The sequence below is a fragment of the Rattus norvegicus genome, chromosome 10 (assembly GCF_021556685.1).
Source record: "Rattus norvegicus strain SHRSP/BbbUtx chromosome 10, alternate assembly SHRSP_T2T, whole genome shotgun sequence".
NCBI lineage: Eukaryota > Metazoa > Chordata > Mammalia > Rodentia > Muridae > Rattus > Rattus norvegicus.
In genome coordinates this window covers 59,794,721-59,819,697 of record NC_141543.1, presented here as the reverse complement: position 1 = coordinate 59,819,697, position 24,977 = coordinate 59,794,721, and the positions used below count along the sequence as shown (strand labels likewise).

The window sequence follows — 24,977 nt, the reverse complement described above, 5'->3', positions numbered from 1 at the left end:
CTGTGACTTTGACTGATGAGGTCTAATGAACCCAGTTGCCCCTTCTCTAAAGGACAGCAGCCTGGCCTTGTCTGGATCCATTATTGCCCTCCACCCATGTTCCCTTCCTCTCCTCCTCCTCTCTTTCCTTCATTATGAAAGCAAAGCTCTTCGGTAATAGTCTTCAGTTCTTTCCAATTTCACAACTTATAGTCATACATACCATTTCTAATGACTGACAGGGAGAGAGAGGGAGAGGGAGGGAGAGGGAGGGGGAGGGTAAGATGGGGAGTAGAGAGAAGGGGAGGAAAAGAGAGAGGAGAGAGAGAGAGGGAGAGAGAGAGAGAGAGAGAGAGAGAGAGAGAGAGAGAGTCCATTTTCAATAAATTAGACAGGTTTTTCCTTCTGCTGTTTGCCTTTAAAACCTTGACATTTGCTTTCCAGAGTTTAAGAGCCAGGAGTGGTAAACACATCTATACTCCCACCACTAGAGACGTGGAAAACAGAGAATCAGGAGGTCATGGAAAGCCTTAACTACATGGCAAGTTCTAGGTCAACCGAAACTACATGAGACCCTGTCTCAAACCAAAACAAGCTGCAAATGAAGCTGTGGTTCTCCATTCCCTGGGTTCTGCATTCAATGTCTTTTACTTCCCAGGGAGCTTTCAACCACCCAGTCTCCATGAGGGGACGAAGTAGTTACACATGAGGAGTTGGAGTGTACATCCATAAAACTGCAGTCATTGTCTGGTCTATCAAAGAGGTTGGTGTGTGTGGGTGGTTGTGAACGTATGTGTGCATGCACACATTGTGTGCATGTGTGTGTGTATGTGTGTGTTCCTGTGTGCGTGTGCGTGTGTGTGTGTGTGTGTGTGTGTGTGTGTGCGCGTGTGCGTGTGAACAAACATACACACAAATGCCAGTGTGTCATGGACTGACACTTTTCCAGTGATCTTTTCCAAGCAAGAAGACACTGGACACCACCTCAGGCAAGCTAGGGAAGGTTGGTGGTGCCTCTGCTGTCATCGCCCCACACACTCCATCTTCTTCCTCACCCTCCTTCTTGCTTCTGAAAGAACCTAGCTCGAGTCTCAGGATGGCATACCCCAGGAAACACCGATCCTGGACGAGCCCCCAAATGAAAGATCCCCGAAGAGAGACCCTTACTCAAGTCTTGGGAAATCTCGGACCCCAGACACAGAGAGACCATTTTGGATGTAATAGGCAAAGGCGAGGTTTATTACAGAGATCTATTATGGGGATCTCCGGGCCAACACGTATCCCGAGCAGAAGACAGAGGTGTCGACCCCGAAACTCAAAAGTCAGGGGTTTATATAGGGAAAGCTAGGGGATTTGGCGCGGTTACACACAATTGACTAATTTCTGGTGCGGCTATAAGTGATTGGCTCATTCAAACATGGCAGTGAGATTACAGCACAGAAGAAGAGTACGTGCTGACTGGAGCATACAGGATTTTAGAAGCCAGGGCTTATCAGGGTTTGAAGGACATCTGGTTAAAGTGTGACTCTGAGTAAGCTGGGGGGAGGTGCCCTCCTGCCAAACGGTTTATGTGTCAGTCTTGATAGCTTGGGCTGGTTCCTGCATTCCTTTTCTTTATCTTTATGGCCTGTCAGTCCTGGCTGCAGGGCGGGCCCCGCCCTGCCTGGACAGTGTTTAGCCCTGAGTCTGTGGATTTTGAAACTTAATCTTTTAATTTTATATTTTTAAACCTTAAATCTGTATAATTTTCCTTTCATTTCCAGTTGAACGGAGGCTTCGTGCAGGCTAGGTAGGCGCTCACCCACAGAGCTACCAAAGAGCTTCATTGTGTCTGTCCGTTCCACTCAATTGACTGTCCTGTTAGTCTTGCTAAGATGAGAAAGATTTTGCCCTAGGACAAGGGCAGAAGGCAGCCACATTCTTTGCCAAAATAATAGAGTCCTGTCTAGCCCAGTAGCTAATATTCTTCCCTCAGAAGCCTTGAACTTAGAGGTATACTTGCCTTTGCCTTCCCAGTGCTGGGATTAAAGGTATTCACCACCTGGCTCTACAGGGTGACTTATAAAAGAAAATATTTTACTGGGCTTAAGGTTCAGAGTCCATCCTGATGGAGCAAAGGCATCACAGCAGGATCAGAAGAGACCTCGTATCTTCATCTGCATGTAGGAGTCAGACAGAACTCTGGGAATTTCCCTAGTCATTTGAAACTTCAAAGTCCAGCCCCAGTGAGACACCTCCTAATCCTTCCCAAACACTTCCACCCACTGGAGACTGACTATTCCAACACATGAGCCTATGAAGACCATTCTCATTCAAACCACAGAGAGGCACTGACAGGACTTCCAGGAAGTCATGTGAGAGACAGTCCTCAAAGGCTTAGTTTAAGACTTCTTCCTTTCTGGGGGTCACGAGAAGGAGGAGTTGGTTATGAAGGAATATGGTTTGGTTGGTTCTCTGTGTTCTTTTTTGTTGTTTGTTTGGGGGTTTTTTGTTTGTTTGTTTTCCCGAGACAGCTGTGTAACAGCTCTGGCTGTCCTGCACCTCACTCTGTAGACCAGGCTAGCCTCAAACTCAGAAATCTGCCTGCCTCTGCCTCCTGACTGCTGGGATTCAAGGCGTGGGCCACCAGACCCAAAGGTTCTCTATGTTCATTGGTAGTTTAGGTCCTATATTCATTCTTCCTACCGCTCATGTTCCTTCTCAAAATGCATCTGATTTCAATCACACAAATGCCCAGTCCATCACAGGCATACGATGGTAAGTGAGAGGTTATCCCTGAAGTTTACTACAAGACAAAGTTTTACAAGCACACCCAGGATCAGTTCAGGCCTTGTCAGCCCTTCCAGCCCAGGTATTTAAGGATACATTTGAATAGGAACTTGTCAAAATTTGATTATTCCGGAAGAGGTGGGGGAATTACTGTTCAGAGATGAGAGTGGTTGCATTCTCAGACAGGTAGGAGGTTGAGAAGACTCTGAGGTAGCTAGGTGCAGATGTGTTGTTTGGGGAGGGGTGTGTGTGTATACAGCGCATGCCCATGAAGAGTGCACTAATTACAAAAGCTGTAAATTAGCCCCAAACCTCACGGGAGTCCCGGGGCACTCACCTGCCTCACTACAATCAGCAAACATTTGGGGACCTGGGTTCTTTCCATCACCACGAGGGGTGCTGGAGAACAAGAATAAAACCTCTTTGAGTTTGTTGTTTATGTCCTCAGCTCCCATCACACATAGGATTACCCAGACCTCTCTCAGCAGTGACTTTACACACATCATAACTGATGGGGGGACCTAACTTGGCAGGAGTCACCACATCATGTCTTTCCCCAGACTACTGATCCTTAGCAAGTGTACTGTGTCAGCCTCTGCTCCTCCTGTGTGGGGCACCCCAGTTCCTTCAGAGTGTCCTTGTTCCCTTTGTGAACACTTCCTGGCATGTCATTGTCCCCCTCCCCAACCGAACAAGCAAGCTGCTCCTTTGTTGTTCTTGCCAGAGTTATTTTTGTCCCTCTGAAATCCTCCCCCATTTGCCTTGAAAGGTTGTTTTCGGAATCCTTCTGTAAGAATGACATCCACCTACCCCTCCCAAGAGCGGTCGCCCAAGAGGGTCTAAAGATAACACTTCCTACTTGGTTAAGTAGTTTAACAGCTACACAATCTTTCTTTAAGATTTTGCCCACAGCCCTCAATCTCAGAAGCAGATGGGTCTTTGTGAGTTCAAGGCCAGTCTATTCTACAATGCAGACTTCCAAGACAGCCAGGACTACACAGACAAATCCTATCTCAAATAGACAGATCAAAACAAACAAACAAACAAGCAAACAAACAGACAGACGAAAAGATTTTAAACAGCTCAGAATCTTGGTGAATTTCCCCTTGAATAAATCTGAAGTGGAAACTTCTAGTTCTTTGGGAAGTCAGTTCTGTCAAATGATGCTTTGCTGGGGCACACAGGTGAAAGACTGTTTCCCTGAAGCAGACACGTGACAGGACTCCTGAAGGAGTACAACAGTGGGAGACGAGCACTGAGGAGTTGTTTGGTCTTCTTCAGTATTAACACGCATGTATTGGTTTGCCTTACAGAGCATTGTTGAGCTCAGTTTGTGATAACTCTGACATTGAGAGAAACTCCCCCAAGAACTACTTGTGAGGTTCCTGAGGCAGCTTGCAGCTTCTGCAGCCTCACCTCAGGCCTGTTGGCAAGCCTGGCAGTGTCTTCGGGTTTCTTTGAACTACAGCTGCCTGGTGCCTTCTTGCTGAAAGGACCGGACTGTAGCTGCTGGTCTGTGCCTGAGGTCTGCCTGCTTAGAAGACTGGTCTCCATCTGCTGAGTCATATTTGGTCTTTGCTATAGGACTGAACTGGTGCTGAAAGAATAGAAAATGCAGCTAAGAAGTCAGAAGTTTAAAAAAAAAAAAAAGCCCTAAATACCTCAAATTCCAGACCCTGCCCTCTACCTGTGCTAGCTGACCATAAAGTTAGATTAAAATCTTAGAGAACAATCATGAGAAACATGAAGCTCCTCCTTGTGACTTTTCACTGGTATTCTCGACATTTTCCAATGATGCCCTCCCTACCCGCTGGGGTTGAGGTTTCTTCCTTTAAATTCCCCTTGTCTTAGTTACTGGGGGTCGAACTCCACTGCCCCTGCGTGGGATATGAGCCTCGACCCCAGTGCACTGGTTCCTATCAATAAACCTCATGTTTATTACAGCAAGGACGGTCTCACGTGAGTTCTTGGGGGGGGGGGGGGGTCGCATCATCCCAAGACTTGAGCGAGGGTCTCCCCGCTCCGGGGCTCTTTCATTGCCAAGGAAGATGGAGCTCTCCACAACAAAGTCTGGCTGAACGGGTCCCCTCCCCCACGTCCTAATAACTTTTCTCTTCCATTACCTCTGCTGGGTGGTGGACTAGAGCTAGACTTGAACCTTCGTTAAAAGTAGGTATGCCGGGGTTGGGGATTTAGCTCAGCGGTAGAGCGCTTGCCTAGCAAGCGCAAGGCCCTGGGTTCGGTCCCCAGCTCCGAAAAAAAAAGAAAAAGAAAAAAAAGAAAAAAAAAGTAGATATGCCTCCATAAATCTGCTTAACTAACTCTGGTCTCTTAAATTAGCTATCAGGGAACATACAGTCCAGATCTTAGTCTGGTAATCATAGCCGCCCTACACATTTCACAGGGAACCACTCACTCCCATTTCCAGTCTGGTGACCGGGTGGAGTGACTGCCCTGCCTACACAGATGCACTGTCATTGCTTTAAGACCATGGTTTATTCGCATTGGTTGGTTCAGAGATGACCCCGTAACCTACATAAAACCATGGCGCTTAAGGGTGAAGTCAACTCTATAGGAGACAAAGAGAAAAGAAAGACATCAGTCCCGTGGTCCCCTCTGGCACACCCCAGGGCCGAAGAGGTAGAGAATAGAACCGTCTCGCTCAGCTTAGACAAGCGTGAATTAGCAGCTGGTGTCCGTCTTCCTGCCCTCAGCAGGTTTGGTTGCCACGGCAGAGAGAGGAGTGCACACTGGACCAACTGTCTGTCACACACTTATCTGCTGCATGTGCTGCGGCCTCTTGCTGTGCTGCAGATGTGATTGAGGGTGACATTGGCAGCCACTTGAACTTGGGTCCTACTTGTGACCAGTACCTAGCTGGGTTGTGATCTCAACCCTGTTGGTCTCAGGTATATACTTGAGGAATGCTCTCTTCTTCCTGCTTCAACGTCCTTCTCTTATTCCAAGTAGCATGAAGATGGTTCAGGAACAGTGAGGCAACTCACATTAGGACAGGTAGATGCCTTAATAGATCTGGAATGTTCCTCCAAGGTCCATATCTTAAAGGCCTCTTCCTGAGTTCAATGCTTTGAGAGGTGTTAGAATTCTGATGAGCTAGGGAAATTTGGCTGGGGAAATGCTTCTGAGGGTATACTGAACCCCAGAACCTTCCTGTCTCTCTTGGCTCACTGGCTGTCATTAGGTAAATAGGAAACCCATGCCAGGCACTCCTGCCATGGTGTATGGCACTTGCACAGAACCAAAGGAAGAGAGCTTGCATAACAGGCATTGAAACATCTGAACCCATGACTGAGTGAGGACCTCCTTAATATCTTGGATACTTCCTCAGATTAGAGACTCACACCAGGGAAGCTTTAAAACTCACTAATGTCAGGGACTACAGAAATGGCTCAGTGGTTAAGAGTGCTGGCTGCTCTTCCAGAGGACCTGGGTTCAATTCCCAGCACACACATGACAGCTCACAACCATCTGTAACTCCACTTTCCTGGTGTCTGAAACTCTTACACAGATTACATGCAGGCAAAACACCAATGCATATGTAAAATAAAATAAATAAAACATTTAAAAATCAGTAATGTCTGAGGCTACTGGAAAGTGGTTTTTTAAAAATGTTCTATTTAATCGATGTGGGCCTCCTGTTTCTAAATGGGCTCTACGTCATCTGGTTTAATTTTAATACATTTTTGCCCACATATATGTGTTCATTTCATGCATTGCAGGTGCTTGTGGAAACAGGAGGAGGGCCCTGGATCCCCTGGAACTGGAGTTACAAGATGGTTATGTGCCACTGTGTGGGTGCTGGGAACTGGACCCAGGTTCTCTGCAAGACATGTTCTTAACTACTGAGCCATCTCCCCAGTCCCTCCATGGATCCTGGGGATGAAACTCAGGTAGTCAAGCTTGGACGCCAAGTGTTTTTACCTGGTGAGCCATCTCCCGCATCCTGTTCGCTAATTTTTAATAATTTTATAAGCTTACAAAGAAAGTAAAAGTAATACAAAAGCCCAAAATGAAAAGAAATATCTTTGCCATGGCCTTCCTTTTTTATTTCTAACCTGTGTGCAAATTCAGCTAAGAGAACTAAATGTTTAATCCTTCAAGGTAGTCCCTATTCAGCAGAAGGATATGCTCCTTGAGAGCTATGAGGGGTTGGCTTCAGGGCCTCTGCAAATATCCAAGCATGCAAACCCTGAAGTCTCTTATGTAAATACAGTAGAACAGACACACAGCTCCCTCATACTCTAAATCACTTCTGGATTTCTTGCAAGGCCAAGAACAATGCAAAGGCTTTGCAAATACCAGTTATGACATATAGCTTAGGAAATAATGGTAAGAAAGTTAATCTGCACTTGTTCACATCAGATGCAACCACTGTGGCCCCAACCACACGCTTCACCGTCCTAGGTTGGTCGAATCCCAGAATGCACATCCCGACTCACAGGCGTGGGACTGTACACAGAAAATAATAAAAGGTGACAGAGTGATGGTTGGTTATTGGTGGATCTAGTTGGGAATTACAGATCCAGAAATGCAACAGGACGGAAACTAGAGGACTTCACTGAAGTAAGGACTTTTGCTCTGACCCCGAGAGCCATTAAAATGGAAATCAATCATTCTTCCTTCTTCTTCGGATCAAGAGGGTAAGTCCGGTTCTCTCCTATTTGGATACAGTGCTGGGCTGTAACTGGCTTTCACCCATAAAATACTTCAGAAGCAATTCTGCCAGAGGCCCTGCCGGCCCCCAGAGCCAGTGAGGTCGTTTCAGACGTGCCTGAGGCAGCTGGGTGGGAATCCAGCCTATACTTCATGGAGCCTTAACCAAATTTCAAAATCATGAGCAAACCAATAAATTCTTTCCGTTTTAACCTGTTTCAAATATTAATTATTAATTCTAGCTAGACCTTATAAAAGACACAAAATCCCAATATTTTATTTGCAAGCTGTAAGCCTACATGGGGCAGGTTTTGAGCTATTCCAACCCATACCCCAGCCCATGCCTCTTGTTACTTGCTGTCTGAGTCTTGCCTGGGTTGCCCTTCTGCCCCATCAGCCTGTCCTCAGGAAGCACTTCTGCTGGCCACATGTATGGTGCATCCCCTCTCCGAGTGGCCTCCTCTCTGTCTTCTTTCTCCTTCATCCCTGGTCTCTACAGAGATCTTCACTTCATCCGCAAGTCCCTCCTTTCTCTCTCTACTGCTCAATCACAGGTGCTGGCCTTTTCTAAACCAATGAACTTTAAATTGGGGAGCAAGGTTTAAAGAACAAAGGCTGGAATATGTGAGGATTTGCTTGTCTCTGGGGTACGGCATTTAGCATTTTAATACATAGCACCAGACAAACCCCCCAAGGGTTGGGCAGCCATACACCCACATATGGCCAGCAATGTTCACAGAGGATGGGCAGCCATGCCCCCCAGAGTAAGCTGTGTCCTTTTCCCTCCAGCAGCAATATGCTGGTCATGGGTATTATTCACCTAGCCTGGGGTTATCACAGCAGGCAGGTGTGGCTGGGAACGGGACAATGACAGTGGCCACAGAGACCAAGTTTGCCACGCACTGAGCTTGCTACACAGCAGGAAATAGTAGTGACAACAGCCTACAGCCCTGTCAAGCCAGAGGAACCAACTGAAGTTGCAGGCACAGACGTGGCCCTGGGTGCCTTTGCCGGGAGCCTGGCCTGCTGTTTAAGAGGAGTGGAGAGAGGCAAGGTAGCCCCAATCCTAGAGCAGCAGTCTCAGCCTCTCTAATGCTGCAACACTTTAATACAGTTCCTCAGATTGTGGTGACCCCAACCACAAAATTAGTCGAATTGCTACTCCATAACTGTAATTTTGCTACTGTTATGAAACATAAGGTAAATATATGTGTTTCCAGTGGTCTTAGGAGAACCCTGTGAAAGGATTGGTCCTTCTGCACCCCCCCAAAGGGGTTGCGACCCACAGGTTGAGAACTGCTGCCCCGGAGGAAGCAGGCTGGTTCCGGGAGAGAGGCTATGGAGCATGGAGTGCTGAGTAGGGTAGTGTCTCCCATCCCCGCCACTGTGCCCAGCATTACCCTATTGAAGAAGTAACTGACACAGTGATAGAAACTTTCGGGCTCAGTGTCCATGCTGACTTTTAGCATCACCTTCTGCTGCTCACTTCTGAGCTCAGCCGAGCCTTGGCTTAGGATGGGCAGCAGTGAGCTTAGAGACCTGTGAAAAGGTTTCATCGAATGAGTGTTTTAATGCTCATCTCGACGTATCTTAGAAAAACCCTGTTTGGGAAAAAGCAAAAATTTCTTACAGCTGTGGAGGTGAAGGACAACAGGGTTGTTGCAAAGCCATATGGTTTTTCTCAGTCCCCAGGGGAGGCTACCTCCCTACAAGATGTTAGCAGTAAACCCCCGCGGCCCCACAAATTATAAAACAAAACAAAATAAAAAGGTTACTTGACCACTGTTGTTGGCTGCATGTTACAACTAGAGGGTAAGACCCCGTGTCGCACCTTTAATCCCAGCACCCCAGAGGCAGAAGCAGTTGAATCTCCGAGTTGGAGGCCAGCCTGGTTTCTAGATGAGTTCCAGGACAGCCAGGGCCACACAGAGAAGCCATGTCTCAAAAATTAAAGGGGGAAAAAGTGAGATCAGGATTGATGGGCATAAAAGAGGAGGGCCTCCTGTACAAGACAAGAATTGTCCTTTGATCAGAACAACTGAAGGACTCCAGTCTCTCCCTCGAGTGGGTACTGCGTGTCCAGGGGTAGGGATTTGGGCTCTAATAGCAAAAAAGGGGAACTCTGGGGAAGAGAAGTTTATCAGTGGACATGGTCTTTATGGTTCCACAGCCGAACAATGCCTGCAGATGTTCTCTTTGCCGCTTGGCTTTCCTGTCAGGCAGGTAGGTGTGCTTATCTTTATCTTATCATTATGAGAAACAAACCCAGAAGCTCCTACACTCCTGGCGGACTGTTGTAATGCCGTAGGTGCTATGCAGGCTGCTGGGAGAGAGGTGTCACTATCAGTGCCAATCAGTTATGGTCAAAACGCCAGGCAGATTGTACCTGCTATACGATGTGAGTGACATGACAGATACAACCAATGGCTTTATTATGGGAGTTAAGGCCTCCCTCTAGAGAGAATTCACATGTGCTACTGCAAGTCAAGATAAAAATTCTGTAGCTGGAGAATGGTGGCAATTCAAGTGCTACTGTTCGGTTAAATGGGTGTGGTGAACCTGTCAATCGGCCTTCTAATGAATTATTCTTGCTTGCAGCCATAGATCAATCTGTCAGGGAAGGAAACTTCCCTTTTGAAAGGATGGGTTCTATTTTAGAGGTAGGAAGTGGTTTTTCAAGACAGGGTTTCTCTGTGTGTACCCCTGGCTGTCCTGAAACTCACTGTGTAGACCAGGCTGGTCTCAAGCTCACAGAGACCTGCCTGCCTCTGCCTCTTGAGTTCTGGGATTAAAGGCATAGATTACTACCATTTGGCCAAAATGAGGGTTTCTGGGAACAAGTGACCGCTGTGGTAGCACTGTGACCTGGTGCTTGCCCATAAATGGACATCTAAGTCACTTCTCTCCAAGTCTCAGGGAAGATTGTACTGCAAGAGGGAGCAGAGAGAGTGGAAGAGGGAATGTTGTGTGGCAATTTTCTCTGAGTCCATCCTGGAGGAAAAGGGAGGCTCATAGGATTTGAGATTTAAACAATCTTCTCAGATCCTGGAGAGCTGAAGCTTAGAAGATTTACCAGGCTTGTACCAAGAACGTAAAGACAAGGATTGACCAGGAGGGAGACTCTCTAGCATGCTGAGTTGCCTGCCAGTCATGCAGAGAGGTCCAGAGTTCCGGCCTTCCTGAGCTGTCACCCACACTGGAGCAGGCTCTGACGCTGCAGCTTTTAAGTGTACACTCCCATAAGTAACCCCTCACCCATGTTCCTTTAAGTTACCTCAATTTGATTCAACAGATTGGAACTGGTGGTATTGTTACTCTGATCTGTTGTTAGTTCTCTATATGGGGTGAGTTTCTCATCCCCCCCAGAAAATGTGTGACACAGCAATGAGTGTGTATGTGGACTTGGATTTTTCAAAACCCACTTTAAGTTTCTTATATGCTTTAACTTCCATTCTGGCCCACCACCCACCAGAGGTGGGAGGGAAAGACCAATAGGGCCCAGGAGGAGATGAGGACCATTCCACTCTTCATTGTCAGGATAGCAGCAATTCAGTTCACACAAATCAGAATCAGCAGTGCTAGCTCAATCCACTGTCAAACATCATTCACCGATCTGCAATGGCAGTTCTGTCCAGAAGAAACCCCAAAGCTCTGCCGATTGACCAGAGCCCACAGAAGTGGAAGAAGCAGCTGGAGCATCACAAGAAGTTCTCTGGTGCATTTCTGTCTATGAAGTCATAACAAACAATGACCAGCAAAGAGTGACAAGGCAAACCAACACCACACCATGGTCCACTCTGCTATGCTTATACCCTTTTCAAAGGCCAAGTGTTCTCTCAAGAGTCCGCTCCAGCAAAACAGCACATGCCCTTTCTCCAGGCGGCTTCCAGAAAAACACAATGTGTCTGTTCTCAGCAAAAACATCCTCCCCGTGGGTCTGCCTCAGCAAAAACATTCTCTCATAAGACAGTTTCCATAAAAACATCACATGACACAACTGAGTCGCCAAAGAAACCAGAATTTTCCATTTTGTGTGTGTGTGTCTGTGTGTGTGTGTGTGTGTGTGTGTGTGTTCGAGAGAGAGAGAGAGAGAGAGAGAGAGAGAGAGAGAGAGAGAGAGAGAGCCTATCTTCTTATCTTCTATATACCACATCGTAACACACTGCTCTGGGTCAGGACCAAATGTCCCCAATGCAGCAGGGAGTGACTCAGAACTAGGAGCCAACATGAAGGCTTCGCTTCTTGAGAGTAACAAAATGGCTGAAGTAACACACACATTGAACAATCTTTGTTGTCTCTACCTCTCTTGCAAGATTTTAAAATTTTGGAACCTGCATCCACCACCCTTTTCCAGTGATATTCCCTTAGCGTGGGGCTCAGACACATCCCTGTGCCCATGACTTCCAGGTGGACACCCTAAGTGACCATAGTACTTAGATGTCTAATGGGCACAGCAAAGAGGATTTCCAGATGAGAAACCCCAAATCTGTTTCCCTCAAGGGTAAACTCTGTCTCCGTCTTCCTTCTGACATCCCTCTCACTCACTCCAGCTCTCCCTTCCCTTCTCCAGTGACCTCAGGGCCTTTGCACAGATGACTCCCCAACAGGAAACCAGCTTCCTAGACGTACCTCTTTCAAATATACATTTAACATTTCTGTATGTTACTTGAGTTTTCACATATGCATAGAATGTATTTGATCATACATACCCCAGCCCCACTACAACTTTCTGACTTTCCTAACATCCCTTCCAACTTCAGGTCCTCTTCTTTTTTAATAACACACTGAGTCCAATTAGTGATGCCCATAAACACATAGTCTCAGCTCACCTCTCACCTCCTCTGGGTCTCTGAGGGCTTTTCTCTCCACTTCAACTTCTCAGGCTCTCACATCAGCCATGTCTGACGTCTTCCCAGCATTCATTATCATCTAAAATTCTAATACGTGCACAGTGTACTTGAATGTCCTTTCCCCTTGTGATTGATCTTGGTAAACAGGCAAGCAGAGCTAGTCTTGCCTGGACCTGTGTTAGCAGCATCTAATATCTTGGTCAGTGATGGCTCTCAAGATCAGTTATTAAAAGAAATGAAAGCAGCCTTGTAGTATAAGAAGAGCTATAAGGACAGAGACGTGCACCCTCACACACATTTAAAGCTAAGACAGCATGCAAATAAACTTAATACTTGTACCCCACATCCCAGTTGGGTCTGGATCTCACACTGGGGACTGGAGTCACCTCCCTGTTTCAGTACCACCCATTGTCACTCCAGGTTTCTGTCTGTCAACCCACCTACTCCTTGCCCTGAATTCTAGAGCTCTTCCTGGTGTCAAAGCTAAAGGAAATTCAGTGGGTAGCGAACACATTTCTCCTTAACCTGGCTTGTGGGCGGGGCATCCCTGAGGTTAAACCACCCAGCCAGGTAGTCTAGCTCGCAGTAGAGAGCCAGACTGGTCAGGAGGATGGCTAAATTCAGGGTGAGAGTATCCACCGGGGAGGCCTGTGGGGCAGGCACATGGGACAAAGTGTCTGTCAGCATCGTGGGAACCCATGGAGAGAGCCCCTTAGTACCTCTGGACCATCTGGGCAAGGAGTTCAGCGCTGGAGCTGTGAGTTTTTGGGGAGCAGGCAATAGAGACTGTGGAGGAAGGAGTACAGGGGGACCATTCTTGTCATACTAAACAGCCCTTCCTAGGAAGAAGACTTCGAGGTGACGCTTCCCCAGGACGTTGGCACTGTGCTGATGCTGCGAATACACAAGGCACCCCCGGAGGCACCCCTCCCACTTCTGTCTTTCCCACCTGATGCCTGGTACTGCCGCTGGTTTGAGCTGGAGTGGCTGCCGGGGGCTGCACTTCGCTTCCCCTGTTATCAGTGGCTGGAAGGGGCAGGGGAGCTGGTGCTGAGAGAGGGAGCAGGTAAGGACGCCATGGAACTGGCTGAGGCTGCGGGAGGCACACAGCAGTTTAGAGGGGAGGGGAGAGATGAACTGGTGCGAAGACCAGGAAGGGGCAGAGGAGACAGGAGAAAGGAAGGGACTGCAGTGGAAGAAATGTACCCGGGGTGAGGGGACTGGAGGGTTGACAGTATTTGGGGGGAGAATGTCTGAAACTAGAGATCAGAAAAGTATCCTTTCCATCCATGACCCCGCCTGCAGCCAAGGTGTCCTGGCAAGACCACCACCGTACGCTGCAGGATCAGCGCCAGAAGGAGCTGGAGTCCAGGAAGGACATGTACAGGTGAGGAGGGAGATAGTGACCCCTGCAGGACTCCCTTATGAGATGGGAAGCGGCAAAATCTAAGACTAACCCCGGGTACAGCAGTGTTAGTAATAGCGGGCACCTGCGGGGGGGAAAGCAGATGTGCACGTCCCTCTGACTCTGAGCGTGTGATTGAGCAGAGACTTGCATCTTGCCAAGCCTTTCAGGTGACTCTGGCACCCACTGAAGGTTGAAAGCTACTGCTCTGGCAACCTGTCCTGTAGCTTACACCTTCTCCTTCTGTCTTTGTGGTTGCCGTTCCTTCGGTTTCTCCTTTTCTCTCACTGGTCGATTTGTTGCTTTCTCCCATAAATTCAGGCAGAATTCTAGGCATCTAAGGGGGACCCTCAGACCCATTCCTAGACAGCAGAGACACTCCCAGAAAGGGATGCTCTCTGCTGTATAGGCTCAGCATTGAGAGTTAGAGCAGAGAGCGACCTCCGTGCTGAGCTCACAGTAGGTGAGAATTACAAAGGGGTAAAGTCAGCAGCTGTAATCAGGCAGATGTTTCAAAATCGCCTGGTGCTTCCAAACTCCCCTGAGCCTCCTGCCCCACCCCACCCCCACCCCACCCCCCGCCCAGACTGAGCGAGCACAGGCTCATTTGGTTCCTGGTGATTCGACTTTAGTCACGGAAGCCATGACACTAAATCTCACAGCAGCAAACAGGGGAGCAGGGGAGAGGGGCAGGTGTTGAAATCTATATCCTTGATGATGCAGCCCCAGTTTAGACCCTAACAAAAGGAGCAAATTGCTTACTCTCTTCGATCACTATTTTCTTCTTAGTTTGGGTTGTCGGGGAAAACAAATGAGAATGGTTAAGAATGGAGTTAGTAAGACCTGGGAGTCTAATTCTGCATTCAAGGCTGTGGGTTACTTCTTCAGCACCGGGATTAGTATAAAAGGGAAAAAAAAAAAACAGGGTGTAGCCTAGTGGGTAGAGCATGTAACAAGAAAAGCCTTAAAGTTGATCACCTTAAACCAGATAGGGTGAAGTTTACCTGTAACCCCAAAGTTTTTGAGATGGAAGCCGGAGGATCAGGAATTGAAAGTCACCTATAGCTGTATGGTGGATTGGAGGCTCAGTTTATGTGAGACCCTGCCCCCCACCCCCACCAAGAAAAATCAAAGCGCTCAACAACATGTATGTTAAGCCCTGCCTAAATGTGGAGGTTAGCAGTTTCCTGTCCGTTCACCGTGTGAGGACCCTCAGCATTCAGCTAATGTGAGACTTCAGACCCCAGCATCAGCCTCTTCTGGGTGCCAGTGAGAGAAGGCAAGCACTCAGGCCCGCCCATCCCTACTTGGGAAGAACCCGCATTTTGCCAAGATTCCCCAGATGGAGCCCGGACTTGGTTGTTTGAGACAAAGAGTTTGGCCACCACCTGGTGGCCAGACACTTGAATTGCAAACTGTGACATCAAAACCTCAACCCTAAAAGGACTTTTCATTATTGAATGGTTTGTTGGATACTGGTTATGAACCTAAGTCCTCTGCATACTAAGTAAACACACATTACTGATTTATATGCCCGGCTCTCTTAATTTTTATTTTTATTTATTTTTTAAAATGTGTGCCGGGCAATGTGTGCATGCCTTTAACTCCCCAGCACTCTGGAGGAAGGGGTAGACTGAGCTCTGAGTTTGAGCCTTGCTTGGTCTACTGAGCCAGTTCCAGGATAGCCAGGGCTACACAGAGGAAACCCTGTCTCAAAACTCCAAAAAAACCGCTCTACTTACATTTTTTACATTGTATGTCTGTATGTACACAGCCTATGATTTGCATGTGGAGGTCAAAAGACTTGTTAGGTTGGACAGTGTGCAGTAACTTTTTACGGATTTTTTTTTTTTGAGCTGGGGACTGAACCCAGGGCCTCTACCACTGAGCTAAATCCCCAACCCGTGCAGTAACTTTTTCATGTCTAATTTTTACTTTTTAGTTTTGTGTTTTATACTGGAGATTGAACCTAGGGCCTTGGGCATGCTTGGCAGGTGGTCTACTGCTGAGCTGTATTTCCAGCCCTTCTTCATTTATTTTATTGATTGATTGATATTGATTGATTTTTGGCTAGAGAAAGGGTCACACTGTACTGGCCTCAAGTCTAAAAGGTGTTTTTTGAATGAGCCAAATACCAAATGTTATGCTTGTTGGAACAAAATTTTATTATTTCACTGAAAGGTCTCTGGCTGTGGCTGGCATGACTATGGGACTTAGACATTAGGCCAGGGCAGAGTACACGGACACAGTTCCCCAAGCTGTGAGAGCTGCAGGACCTCTGTATGGGATGTCTGCCAAAAGCAACTGAATCCCTGGGAGTAACCCACTCTGGGCCCCCACCCTTTAAAGCGGTGCATTCTATAGACATCCTGGGGTTCAGATCAATTAAAAAGGAGGTGTGTCAGCAGAATACAGGGGTTATTAGGGAGAATAGCCACACCTCAGACCATAAACCTAGGTGATTTCCTCTCAGGTACCAGATGCTTTTCCTTCTCCCTTCATTCCTCTGATTTCCTTCCCTCCCTCCCTTCCTCCTCCCTCTTTCCCTTCCTCTCTTTCTCCCTACCTCCTTCCCTTTCTCCCTTCCTCCTCCTTCCCTCCTTCCCTCCCTCTTTCCACCCCCCTCCATCCCTCCCTCCCTTCCCTCTGCTTTCCTGGATCCCAGTCTTCCTAGCTAACAGTTCCAACACTCATATACTATAATCCAGACACTTAAGAGACCCTGCGGGGGGTTGGGGATTTAGAGCGCTTGCCTAGCAAGCGAAAGGCCCTGGGTTCGGTCCCCAGCTCCGGAAAAAAGAAAACAAAAGAGACCCCCCCCCCCGGGTTTTTGGCTCAGCTCCAACCTCAGATCCCTCCAGTTGACCCAACTTGGGCCAGGTGCTCAGAAGTCTCATGTAACTTCCTGTGAGTATAGAGGGAGGGAAGGTCTCAGGGAGGCTCCTGCTGGCAGAAGGGGGCTGGCTGTAGCCAGGGTCCCCTGGGGCAGGGATTCTTCTGTCTCAGTGGAGGGCTCCTAGCTGCTAACCACTCACCTGCCCCCCTTCCAGCTGGAAGACTTACATTGAAGGTTGGCCTCACTGCCTTGACCATGAGACCGTGAAAGACTTGGACCTCAACATCAAGTACTCTGCAATGAAGAACGCCAAATTCTTCTTTAAAGCCCAGTCTGCGTGAGGATGCCTCTCTATCCCTTGCCCACAGCTCTACATTATCTCTTCTCCTCAGTTCCTTACTTCACTTACATAGTTCACTCAGGTCTCCTATCCTGCAGGATGGTGGCTACCTCAGGGGCGCTGACTATCTCAGGCAGAGGAGGGTCTCCTGGGACCTAGTGCCTTACCCCACACTTCATATTTTCCATCAGGTTTACAGAGCTGAAATTCAAAGGGCTCCTGGACCGCACAGGACTCTGGAGGAGTCTGAGGGAGATGAAAAGGATGTTTAACTTCCACAACACTCCAGCAGCAGGTGAACCACTGGGGCCAGGATCCTAACCTCTCTCTGGGATATCAGTTCCCATCTCTGCCAGGAGGCTCAAACGAAATTATATAACTAATTCATTGTAAGCAACCATTCACCTTGTGACTTTAGACAGGCTTCTTGCCCTTCTTCCTAGACCTTAAAGTTCTTACAGACACATAGAGATGGTAGGCAGAGGGGACCCTTGACCCAATCCAAAAGTTATCCATAAACTATGGTTGGGGTTGTAGAATCAGACCTCACAGTGAAGTCAGGCTGTGGTGACTTCAAATCACATCATTGCTGTTCCTTGCCGTGTTGGGTTCAGAATTAGGTGACAGGAGGACTCACCCTAGTTTTCAGGGTGGAAGCTCTAAGAGGGAGGATCAGTGGATATTAACGCTGAGGATGAGGTATGGGGCAGAGAGTCCTCAAAGGACTCAGGACAGGAAAAATGAAGGCCATGAAGAAAGAAGAATGGGAAACCTATAAGAGAAAAAAGAGGCTATGGACCAAATGGACTAAGGGAAAGAAAGTCAGGGAACAGAAGTCACGTCCATGTTTGAGTGGGCTGAGGCAAGGTGAGGCTTTCCTAAGCACATTGTGAGACTAGTGACTGGCTGCCTGCTGGGAATGATGTGCTCCATAAGGGTGGTGCTCCGGGAGGTGCTCCAGGGGGTGGTGCTCCAGAGGGATGGTGCTCCAGGGAGTAGTGCTTTGGGAGGTGGTGCTCCAGGGGGTGGTGCTCCAGGGGGTGGTGCTCTGAGAGGTGGTGCTCCAGGGGAAGGTGTTCCAGGGAGTAGTGCTTTGGGAGGTGGTGCTCCAGGGGATGGTGCTCCAGGGAGTAGTGCTCTGAGAGGTGGTGCTCCAGGGGGTGGGGTGGAGGTTGAAGGAAGATCAGCCACTGGGTTCTAGCTGAGGATAGAGGACGGTGGCCTCATCACGGCTGTGGCTGTATAGGGATGAAGTGGACAGATGGGCAGAGACACCAAGGATGGAGAATCCATGGCTCTTGGAGGAGAGGAAAGTTGTACCTAGGGAGAGTCTAGGCTCTGCCATACACAGTCAAGGAGACAACTTGCCACTCCCTGGGGTGCCAGGAAGGCAGTGGAGACTGAGCTGAAGGAGAGACCCAGTTACCTTGCATTTGAGGCTAGTGAGCAACCCAGACTGGTATCAGGTAGACGGCGTGAAGATGGACTGAGATTAAGAGTTGATTTTTGGTGAATGGGCGGTAACCAAACCCAAGGAGTCGAGGGTGGGGTTTCAGTATCAGAAATGAATAGGACAAAAGAGAACTCCCCCATGCAAGTAAGGAGATCTGTAGGAGCCTTGGTGACTGGTCTCCTTATCCCCCACCCTCCTGCAGAGTATGTGTTTGCACACTGGCAGGAAGATGCCTTCTTCGCCTCCCAGTTCCTAAATGGCCTCAACCCAGTTCTGATTCGCCGCTGTCGCAGACTCCCAGAGAACTTCCCAGTCACTGATGAAATGGTGGCTCCAGTGCTGGGCCCTGGGACCAGTCTGCAGGCTGAGTTAGAGGTGGGTGGGGCACAGACTGAAAGCTCTACAAACCCTATCCTAGCTTCTCGAGGCTCAACCTCTTCTGGAGACAGAGGGACCAACTATGCCTAGCTTGCCAAGAACCAACTTTCACAATGCACTCCCTGGGTAACCCTGGGCCTTCTTCCTGCTACTGCCCCAGCTTTAGGACGCCGGGTGCAGTCAGGGCTCCCTTTCTTCCTGCAGAAGGGCTCCCTGTTCTTGGTGGACCATGGAATTCTTTCTGGAGTGCAAACCAATGTCATCAATGGAAAGCCTCAGTTCTCAGCAGCCCCGATGACCCTATTATACCAGAGTCCAGGGTCCGGACCCCTGCTTCCCATCGCCATACAGGTCTGTAAGAAGAAGGCAGGGGGGCTGGAGAGATGGCTCAGCGGTTAAGAGCACCCGACTGCTCTTCCAGAGGTCATGAGTTCAATTCCCAGCAACCACATGGTGGCTCACAACCATCTGTAAAGAGATACGATGCCCTCTTCTGGTGTATCTGAAGACAGCTACAGTGTACTTATATATAATAAATAAATAAATCTTTAAAAAAAAAAAAAGAAGAAGAAGGCAGGGGACAGGGGCAATGGCAAAGTACAGAGGGTGCCTCTGAGTGATTGACAGAGACTGACACTGCCCCCCTCCCTGCTGGCTTTGCCCACAGCTCAAACAGACTCCCGGGCCAGACAACCCCATCTTCCTGCCCAGCGATGACAAGTGGGACTGGCTACTGGCCAAGACCTGGGTGCGCAACGCTGAGTTTTCCATCCACGAGGCTCTCACGCATCTGCTGCATGCCCACCTGATTCCAGAAGTCTTTGCCTTGGCCACACTGCGCCAGCTGCCCCACTGTCACCCTCTCTTCAAGGTCAGTGGCTCGACGAGTTGGCCCAAGCCAGATGTGGTGGCACACACCTTTAATCCCCAGCATTTGGAGGGCTGAGGCAGGAGGATCAATAAAAGTTTGAGACCTTCCTGGTCTACCTACATAGCACAGATCCAGGAGAGCCAGGACTACTACACAGAGACCCTTTCTCAAAACAAACAAGGTGGGGTAACCTATAACCAAGCCTATAGTCCTTGGTTTATGCTGTGTCCTCTGGTGTGTCTTCTAAGCGGCCTTTCCTCAGCTGGCCTTACCCTCCCATTTTGACAGAAGAAAGCCTGTATCCAGGGCCTACGAGAATGTCTAAACAGAAACCAGAGAGTGTAATCAGCTGTTCCTTTTAAAGATTTATTTATTTATTATATATAAGTACACACTGTCGCTGTCTTCAGACACACCAGAAGAGGGCATCAGATCACATTACAGATGGTTGTGAGCCCCCATGTGGTTGCTGGGATTTGAACTCAGGACCTCTGGAAGAGCAGTCAGTGCTCTTAACCACTGAGCCATCTCTCCAGCCCCTCCTTAGGGAAATCTTAACTTGGTGAAGGAAACGAATGTGCCTGTGAAGGCCCTAGGGGGCTGTTCTGTGCTCTCCACTCTGAGTCTTCTGACTGTGACTCCCAGCACATGGTAGTCGGAGGTGTGCTGTGAGGAACAGCTCCACATGACCGGGCCCCAGCCTTGCTTTTCACGGTGCTCTGCCAACCACAGAGATAGAACATCCCGGGAAGTTCCCAAGGTTCTCATTTGACAAACTGATCTGGTGTCAGAGGGAAGAAAAGGCCTGCCTGAAAGCCTTAGACAGGATGCTATGGGGCCTAGACTTCTTCACTGGGCAGGGGCCGCTGCCACCAACTGCAGCCTCCTGTCCTTGCTGACTTTTTCTGCGTGACTCACAGGGTGGGTGGTTTGTGGGAACAGGTTTGGTCTCCCCAACTTTGCCATCTCCTTCCAGCTGCTGATTCCTCACACTCGGTACACACTGCACATCAACACACTCGCCCGTGAGCTGCTCATTGCCCCTGGGAAGGTGGTGGACAAGGTAGGAGCTGCCTTTGGAGGGGTGGGCCCTCTTCAGTTGGAAGACGATGGAGATCTGGGGTGGGCGTGGCCCCGTTACCTCTGCTGCCCCTGCTTTTGAAGCCAAGAGTTCTCTCCCTCAGTCCACAGGCCTTGGCATTGGGGGATTCTCTGACCTGATAAAGAGAAACATGGAGCAGCTGAGCTATTCTGTCCTGTGTCTCCCTGAAGATATCCGAGCCCGAGATGTGGGAGACCTCCCAGGATACTATTACCGAGATGATGGGATGCAGATCTGGAGTGCAATAAGGAGGTGAGGGAGCCATCCCCAGGAAGCCACGTGGGCAGGAGATGGGCTACCCTGCAGAGATTCACAACAAGGAGGGGCTTATGAGGGTTACCCTGGGCAAGGGCGCTTCCTGTAACGGAGCAGGTGGAGTCAGGAATTGAATCCGGTTATCTCTTGCAGCTTCGTCTCTGAGATAGTTGACATCTATTACCCAAGTGACGCATCTGTCCGAGATGACCAAGAGCTCCAGGCCTGGGTGGGGGAGATCTTCTCTGAGGGCTTCCTCAGCCAAGAAAGCTCAGGTACAGGGACCTTAGCCCTCGGGCACAGTACACCCAGACCTCTCCCGTGAGGTCCTCAGGTCCCAAGAAGGCACAGTCCCAGCCCAGCTCTTCCACAGGTATGCCCTCCTTGTTGGATACCCAGGAAGCCCTGGTCCAATATGTTACCATGGTGATATTCACCTGCTCAGCCAAGCATGCAGCTGTCAGTGCAAGCCAGGTAAGGAAGGGTCAGACCTACAGGCATGGCGATGGAGAGCCTGAGTCTTGGTCTCAGTTTATCTTCTCTGCCTTCAGTTTGACTCGTGTGTTTGGATGCCCAATCTGCCACCTTCCATGCAGCTACCACCACCTACTTCCAAAGGCCAGGCAAGCCCTGAGGGTTTCATAGCCACACTCCCAGCAGTCAATGCCACATGTGATGTCATCATCGCCCTCTGGCTGCTAAGCAAGGAGCCAGGGGACCGTGTAAGTATGAACTAGGCGTCAGGCCAGGCTGGATAGGGAAGTATGTTTTGTTTACATTCCCTGGCCCAAAATTCTCCCTGACCCACATACACACACCTCAATTTCCCAGTGACATTATATCTTACAGTGAGGACCAGTATCTAAAAAGAAAAGATAATGAAAACTCACCTTCATCAATGATGGTAACGTGGGAATAAATGTTCCTTCATATCTTCAAGTTAAACAGTCTAAATGCTGATGGCCACAGTCATTTAGGAAAAGGCTTAGGATACTGACAGGGTGAGGCTCAGTTAAGGACTATGTACAGTGACTGGGCCCAGGGACAAACTGTGGGTATGGCCAGCCATGGTGGGTCACAGCTGCTCAGAAGATGGAGACCTCAGCAGCTCAGCCTTGTGATTGGTCCCCAGAGGCCCCTGGGCCACTATCCAGATGAGCACTTCACAGAGGAGGCCCCACGGCGGAGCATCGCGGCCTTCCAGAGAAAGCTGATCCAGATATCCAGTGGCATCAGGAAGAGGAACCAAAGCCTGGCACTGCCCTACACCTACCTGGATCCTCCCCTCATCGAGAACAGTGTCTCCATCTAAAACATTGGAGAAGACGGTCCCATGTGACATAGAGACCTCTTGACAATTCCGCTCCAAGCGGCAAGTGTTACAGAGAAAAAGGAGTCTTTCAAAATATTACAGGTCCCCATATGTTTCTCCTGAACAACCGAGCCCCCTGTTACTCACCCCTGAAACATCACACACACACACACACACACACACACACACACACACACACACACACACACACACACCTAATAAAATCAAAACAGACAAACCTAAACTCCCACAGAAGACAAGATCTCACAGTAGAGGGACATCAAAAATGTCTGGAGACCCCAAGCTTCAGGGATTTTTGCTAGTTTGCTTTGTTTTGTATCACATTAACCACGGACGGTAACAGAAGCACAGAACCTTTGTCCTCTGACCACAGCCACTCACCGTCACCTACACAGGAAGTAGTCCAACCAAAGTCTGCCCAAGGGGTCCATCATCACCTAGGACCTCACACGGAAATGGTTTAGCACTGAGAAGGGATTATTGGAGTTAGGCACAAAGAGCAGGACGGGTGAATACACGGCTCCGTGGGGAAGAACCCTGCCGCTCCTCCAGATGACCAGGGTAGCTCACAACCATGTGACGTTCTAATTCCAGAGGCCTCCTGTGGCTTCCGAGGACTTCAGGCAGGCAGGCAAAGCACCCAAATACATAAAAATTACATTCTTAGGAGAGAGGGATATACTACCATTTCTACTTCAGCTCTTCTCAAAACCACCCCTAAAGTGAATTGTGAACCAGGCCCCCTGTCCAGAGAATTAGAAAACGTTCTCAAACCTCTAACACCTTGTCGTCTACAGTCCATCTTCATTCTAGAATTCCAATATTTTGTGAACTCTCTCTAGTTCTGAGGGAGGGGTTGTTTTTTGTTGTTGTTGTTGGGTTTTGTTTTGTTGGGTTTTTTTTTTCCTGGCTCCGACTCCATGGCTGTTTGTTAATGTAACCAACCAGTCCATTCCAAGGCACCTGGTGATTTTCAGCAAAGTCTTCAATTCCATAAGATTTATATAAAACAATACTCAAAATTTGACATATACTCTTGGGCTGGATGGCCCAATGGTTAAGAGCACTTGCTGCTCTTCCTGAAGACCAGGTTCTATTGGTTCCCAGCACCCATGTCAGTTACAGTCAGCCCGAGAGAATCAGAGACCTTGACAGAGTACTCCTGTAAACACACACACACACACACACACACACAAATGTACATATGTTAATGATGGATGGTTAGATAGATAGATATATAGATTAATAGACAGATAGAATATATATGAATCCAGCCATTAAATCCAATAGACCCAAGCTTCAGAAGGGCAGTGTGACCAGGCAATGGCGGTGTACACCTCTAATCCCAGCACTTGTCAGGGAGAAGCAGGAGAATCTGTGAGTTTGAGGCTAGCCCAGTGTACAGAGTGAGTTCCAGGGTAGTCAGGGTTACAGAAAACAAACAAAAAAACCCATGTCTTGAAAAATCAAAAGGAAAAAAAAGGAAGGAAGGAAGGAAGCCCTTGACCTGTTCATTTTTCACCGGTGCTCTTGTGCCATACAATGATGTAGAGATATTCATCTCTCACACTGTTTTGGTTTCTGCGGATGAGCAAGTCCTTTGGGTTGAGAGATGGCTCACGGTTAAGAGTGTGCACGGCTCCTCCAGAGGATCTGAGTTTGGTTCCCAGCATCCACATCACCTGGCTCACCACTGCCTGCCTAGCCCCAGGGGATCAGACATCTCTGGCTTCCACAGTCACCTGCACGCACATGTACAAACCCACATGTAGACACATACCTACACATCCTTTTAAAAAATAAAAATCGGGGTTGGGGATTTAGCTCAGTGGTAGAGCGCTTGCCTAGGAAGCGCAAGGCCCTGGGTTCGGTTCCCAGCTCCGAAAAAAAAAAAAAAGAACCAAAAAAAATAAAAAATAAAAATCAAATCCTAAAAAGTAAAGACGTTGGGCCCTACCTTGGGGTGTTTCCCTTCCCCCTTGCTGAGCCTTTCAGCCTGCTATGGCAAGAAGTTTTTTACACCATTGGTAGCCGCTCTCAGCCCCTGTTTTGGGGCCGGGACTTTCCACAACACAGTTTTTTCCCTGTTTTCCTGGTTGGGGATTTCCACCTGCTCTAGTACTTTTCCACTGTTTTTGCCTCTTGTATAGAAGAAGATCTCAGTAAAGCCCAGATGGCATTCTCTTAACACGAATGACCCGTGTATGTGTTTCTTCTTAAATCTCGAAGGCCTACACCCGGTTCTCGGTGTCGTGATGTGAGCATCATCATAAATAAACAGTTTCTGATTGCTTAAGTCATAGGAGGAGGTGAAACCACGTGGCTTTCAGTATTCAACTGTTAAACCCCATTTCAGGTAGGACTAGAAATCTAGCAAGCAGCTGAGACCCAAGAGCTGAAGCCCACTCTCCTCAACCTTGGGGTGGGAAGAGTAAAGCTTCTGCTGACTTCTTTCCTTCGCTTACTTGCCTCAGTATTTACACTTCTTGAAGAGGGCTGTTTTCTGAACACTGAGTGCCCACTAAGAATCATGAGGCCTTCCCAACGTTTTCCAGCTGACCTTTTGTCTGGGTTGGATTGGGGCCACATGAGTGAATCTGGCCAATGGACTACGAGAGGAAGTAATGCCGGTCACTTCCAAGATAAGCAGTTTGGAGCTGAGGTGCCTTTTTCTGCTGCAACTCTGAGGCTGCCTTGCAGGCATGCTGTGTGAACTCCAACCTTACCTCTGT

General features: G+C 48.6%; 1 protein-coding gene across 4 annotated transcripts; it reads left to right on the top strand.

Moving 5' to 3' along the window:
- Nucleotides 1–12,854: 12,854 nt before the first annotated feature.
- Nucleotides 12,855–24,439, top strand: Alox15b (arachidonate 15-lipoxygenase, type B). Of its 4 annotated transcripts, none has more exons than XM_087570033.1 (14): nucleotides 12,855–13,029; nucleotides 13,116–13,338; nucleotides 13,578–13,659; nucleotides 16,728–16,850; nucleotides 17,045–17,148; nucleotides 18,509–18,681; nucleotides 18,889–19,035; nucleotides 19,352–19,555; nucleotides 20,532–20,618; nucleotides 20,740–20,909; nucleotides 21,066–21,187; nucleotides 21,286–21,386; nucleotides 21,509–21,634; nucleotides 22,045–22,432. In XM_087570033.1, exons 1-14 carry the CDS (start codon nucleotides 12,883–12,885, stop codon nucleotides 22,222–22,224), a joined length of 1,989 nt encoding a protein of 662 aa, XP_087426159.1. In that variant the 5' UTR covers nucleotides 12,855–12,882; the 3' UTR covers nucleotides 22,225–22,432.
- The last annotated feature ends 538 nt before the right edge of the window (nucleotides 24,440–24,977 follow it).

What these genes read in the sequence shown, in the direction of transcription:
- Alox15b (XM_087570033.1), top strand. Translation starts at nt 12,883, where the DNA reads ATGGCTAAATTCAGGGTGAGAGTATCCACCGGGGAGGCCTGTGGGGCA. An exon ending in AGGAGTTCAGCGCTGGAGCT is followed by an intron (nt 13,030 to 13,115) that starts GTGAGTTTTTGG and finishes AGCCCTTCCTAG; the next exon opens with GAAGAAGACTTCGAGGTGAC. An exon ending in GCAAGGAGCCAGGGGACCGT is followed by an intron (nt 21,635 to 22,044) that starts GTAAGTATGAAC and finishes ATTGGTCCCCAG; the next exon opens with AGGCCCCTGGGCCACTATCC.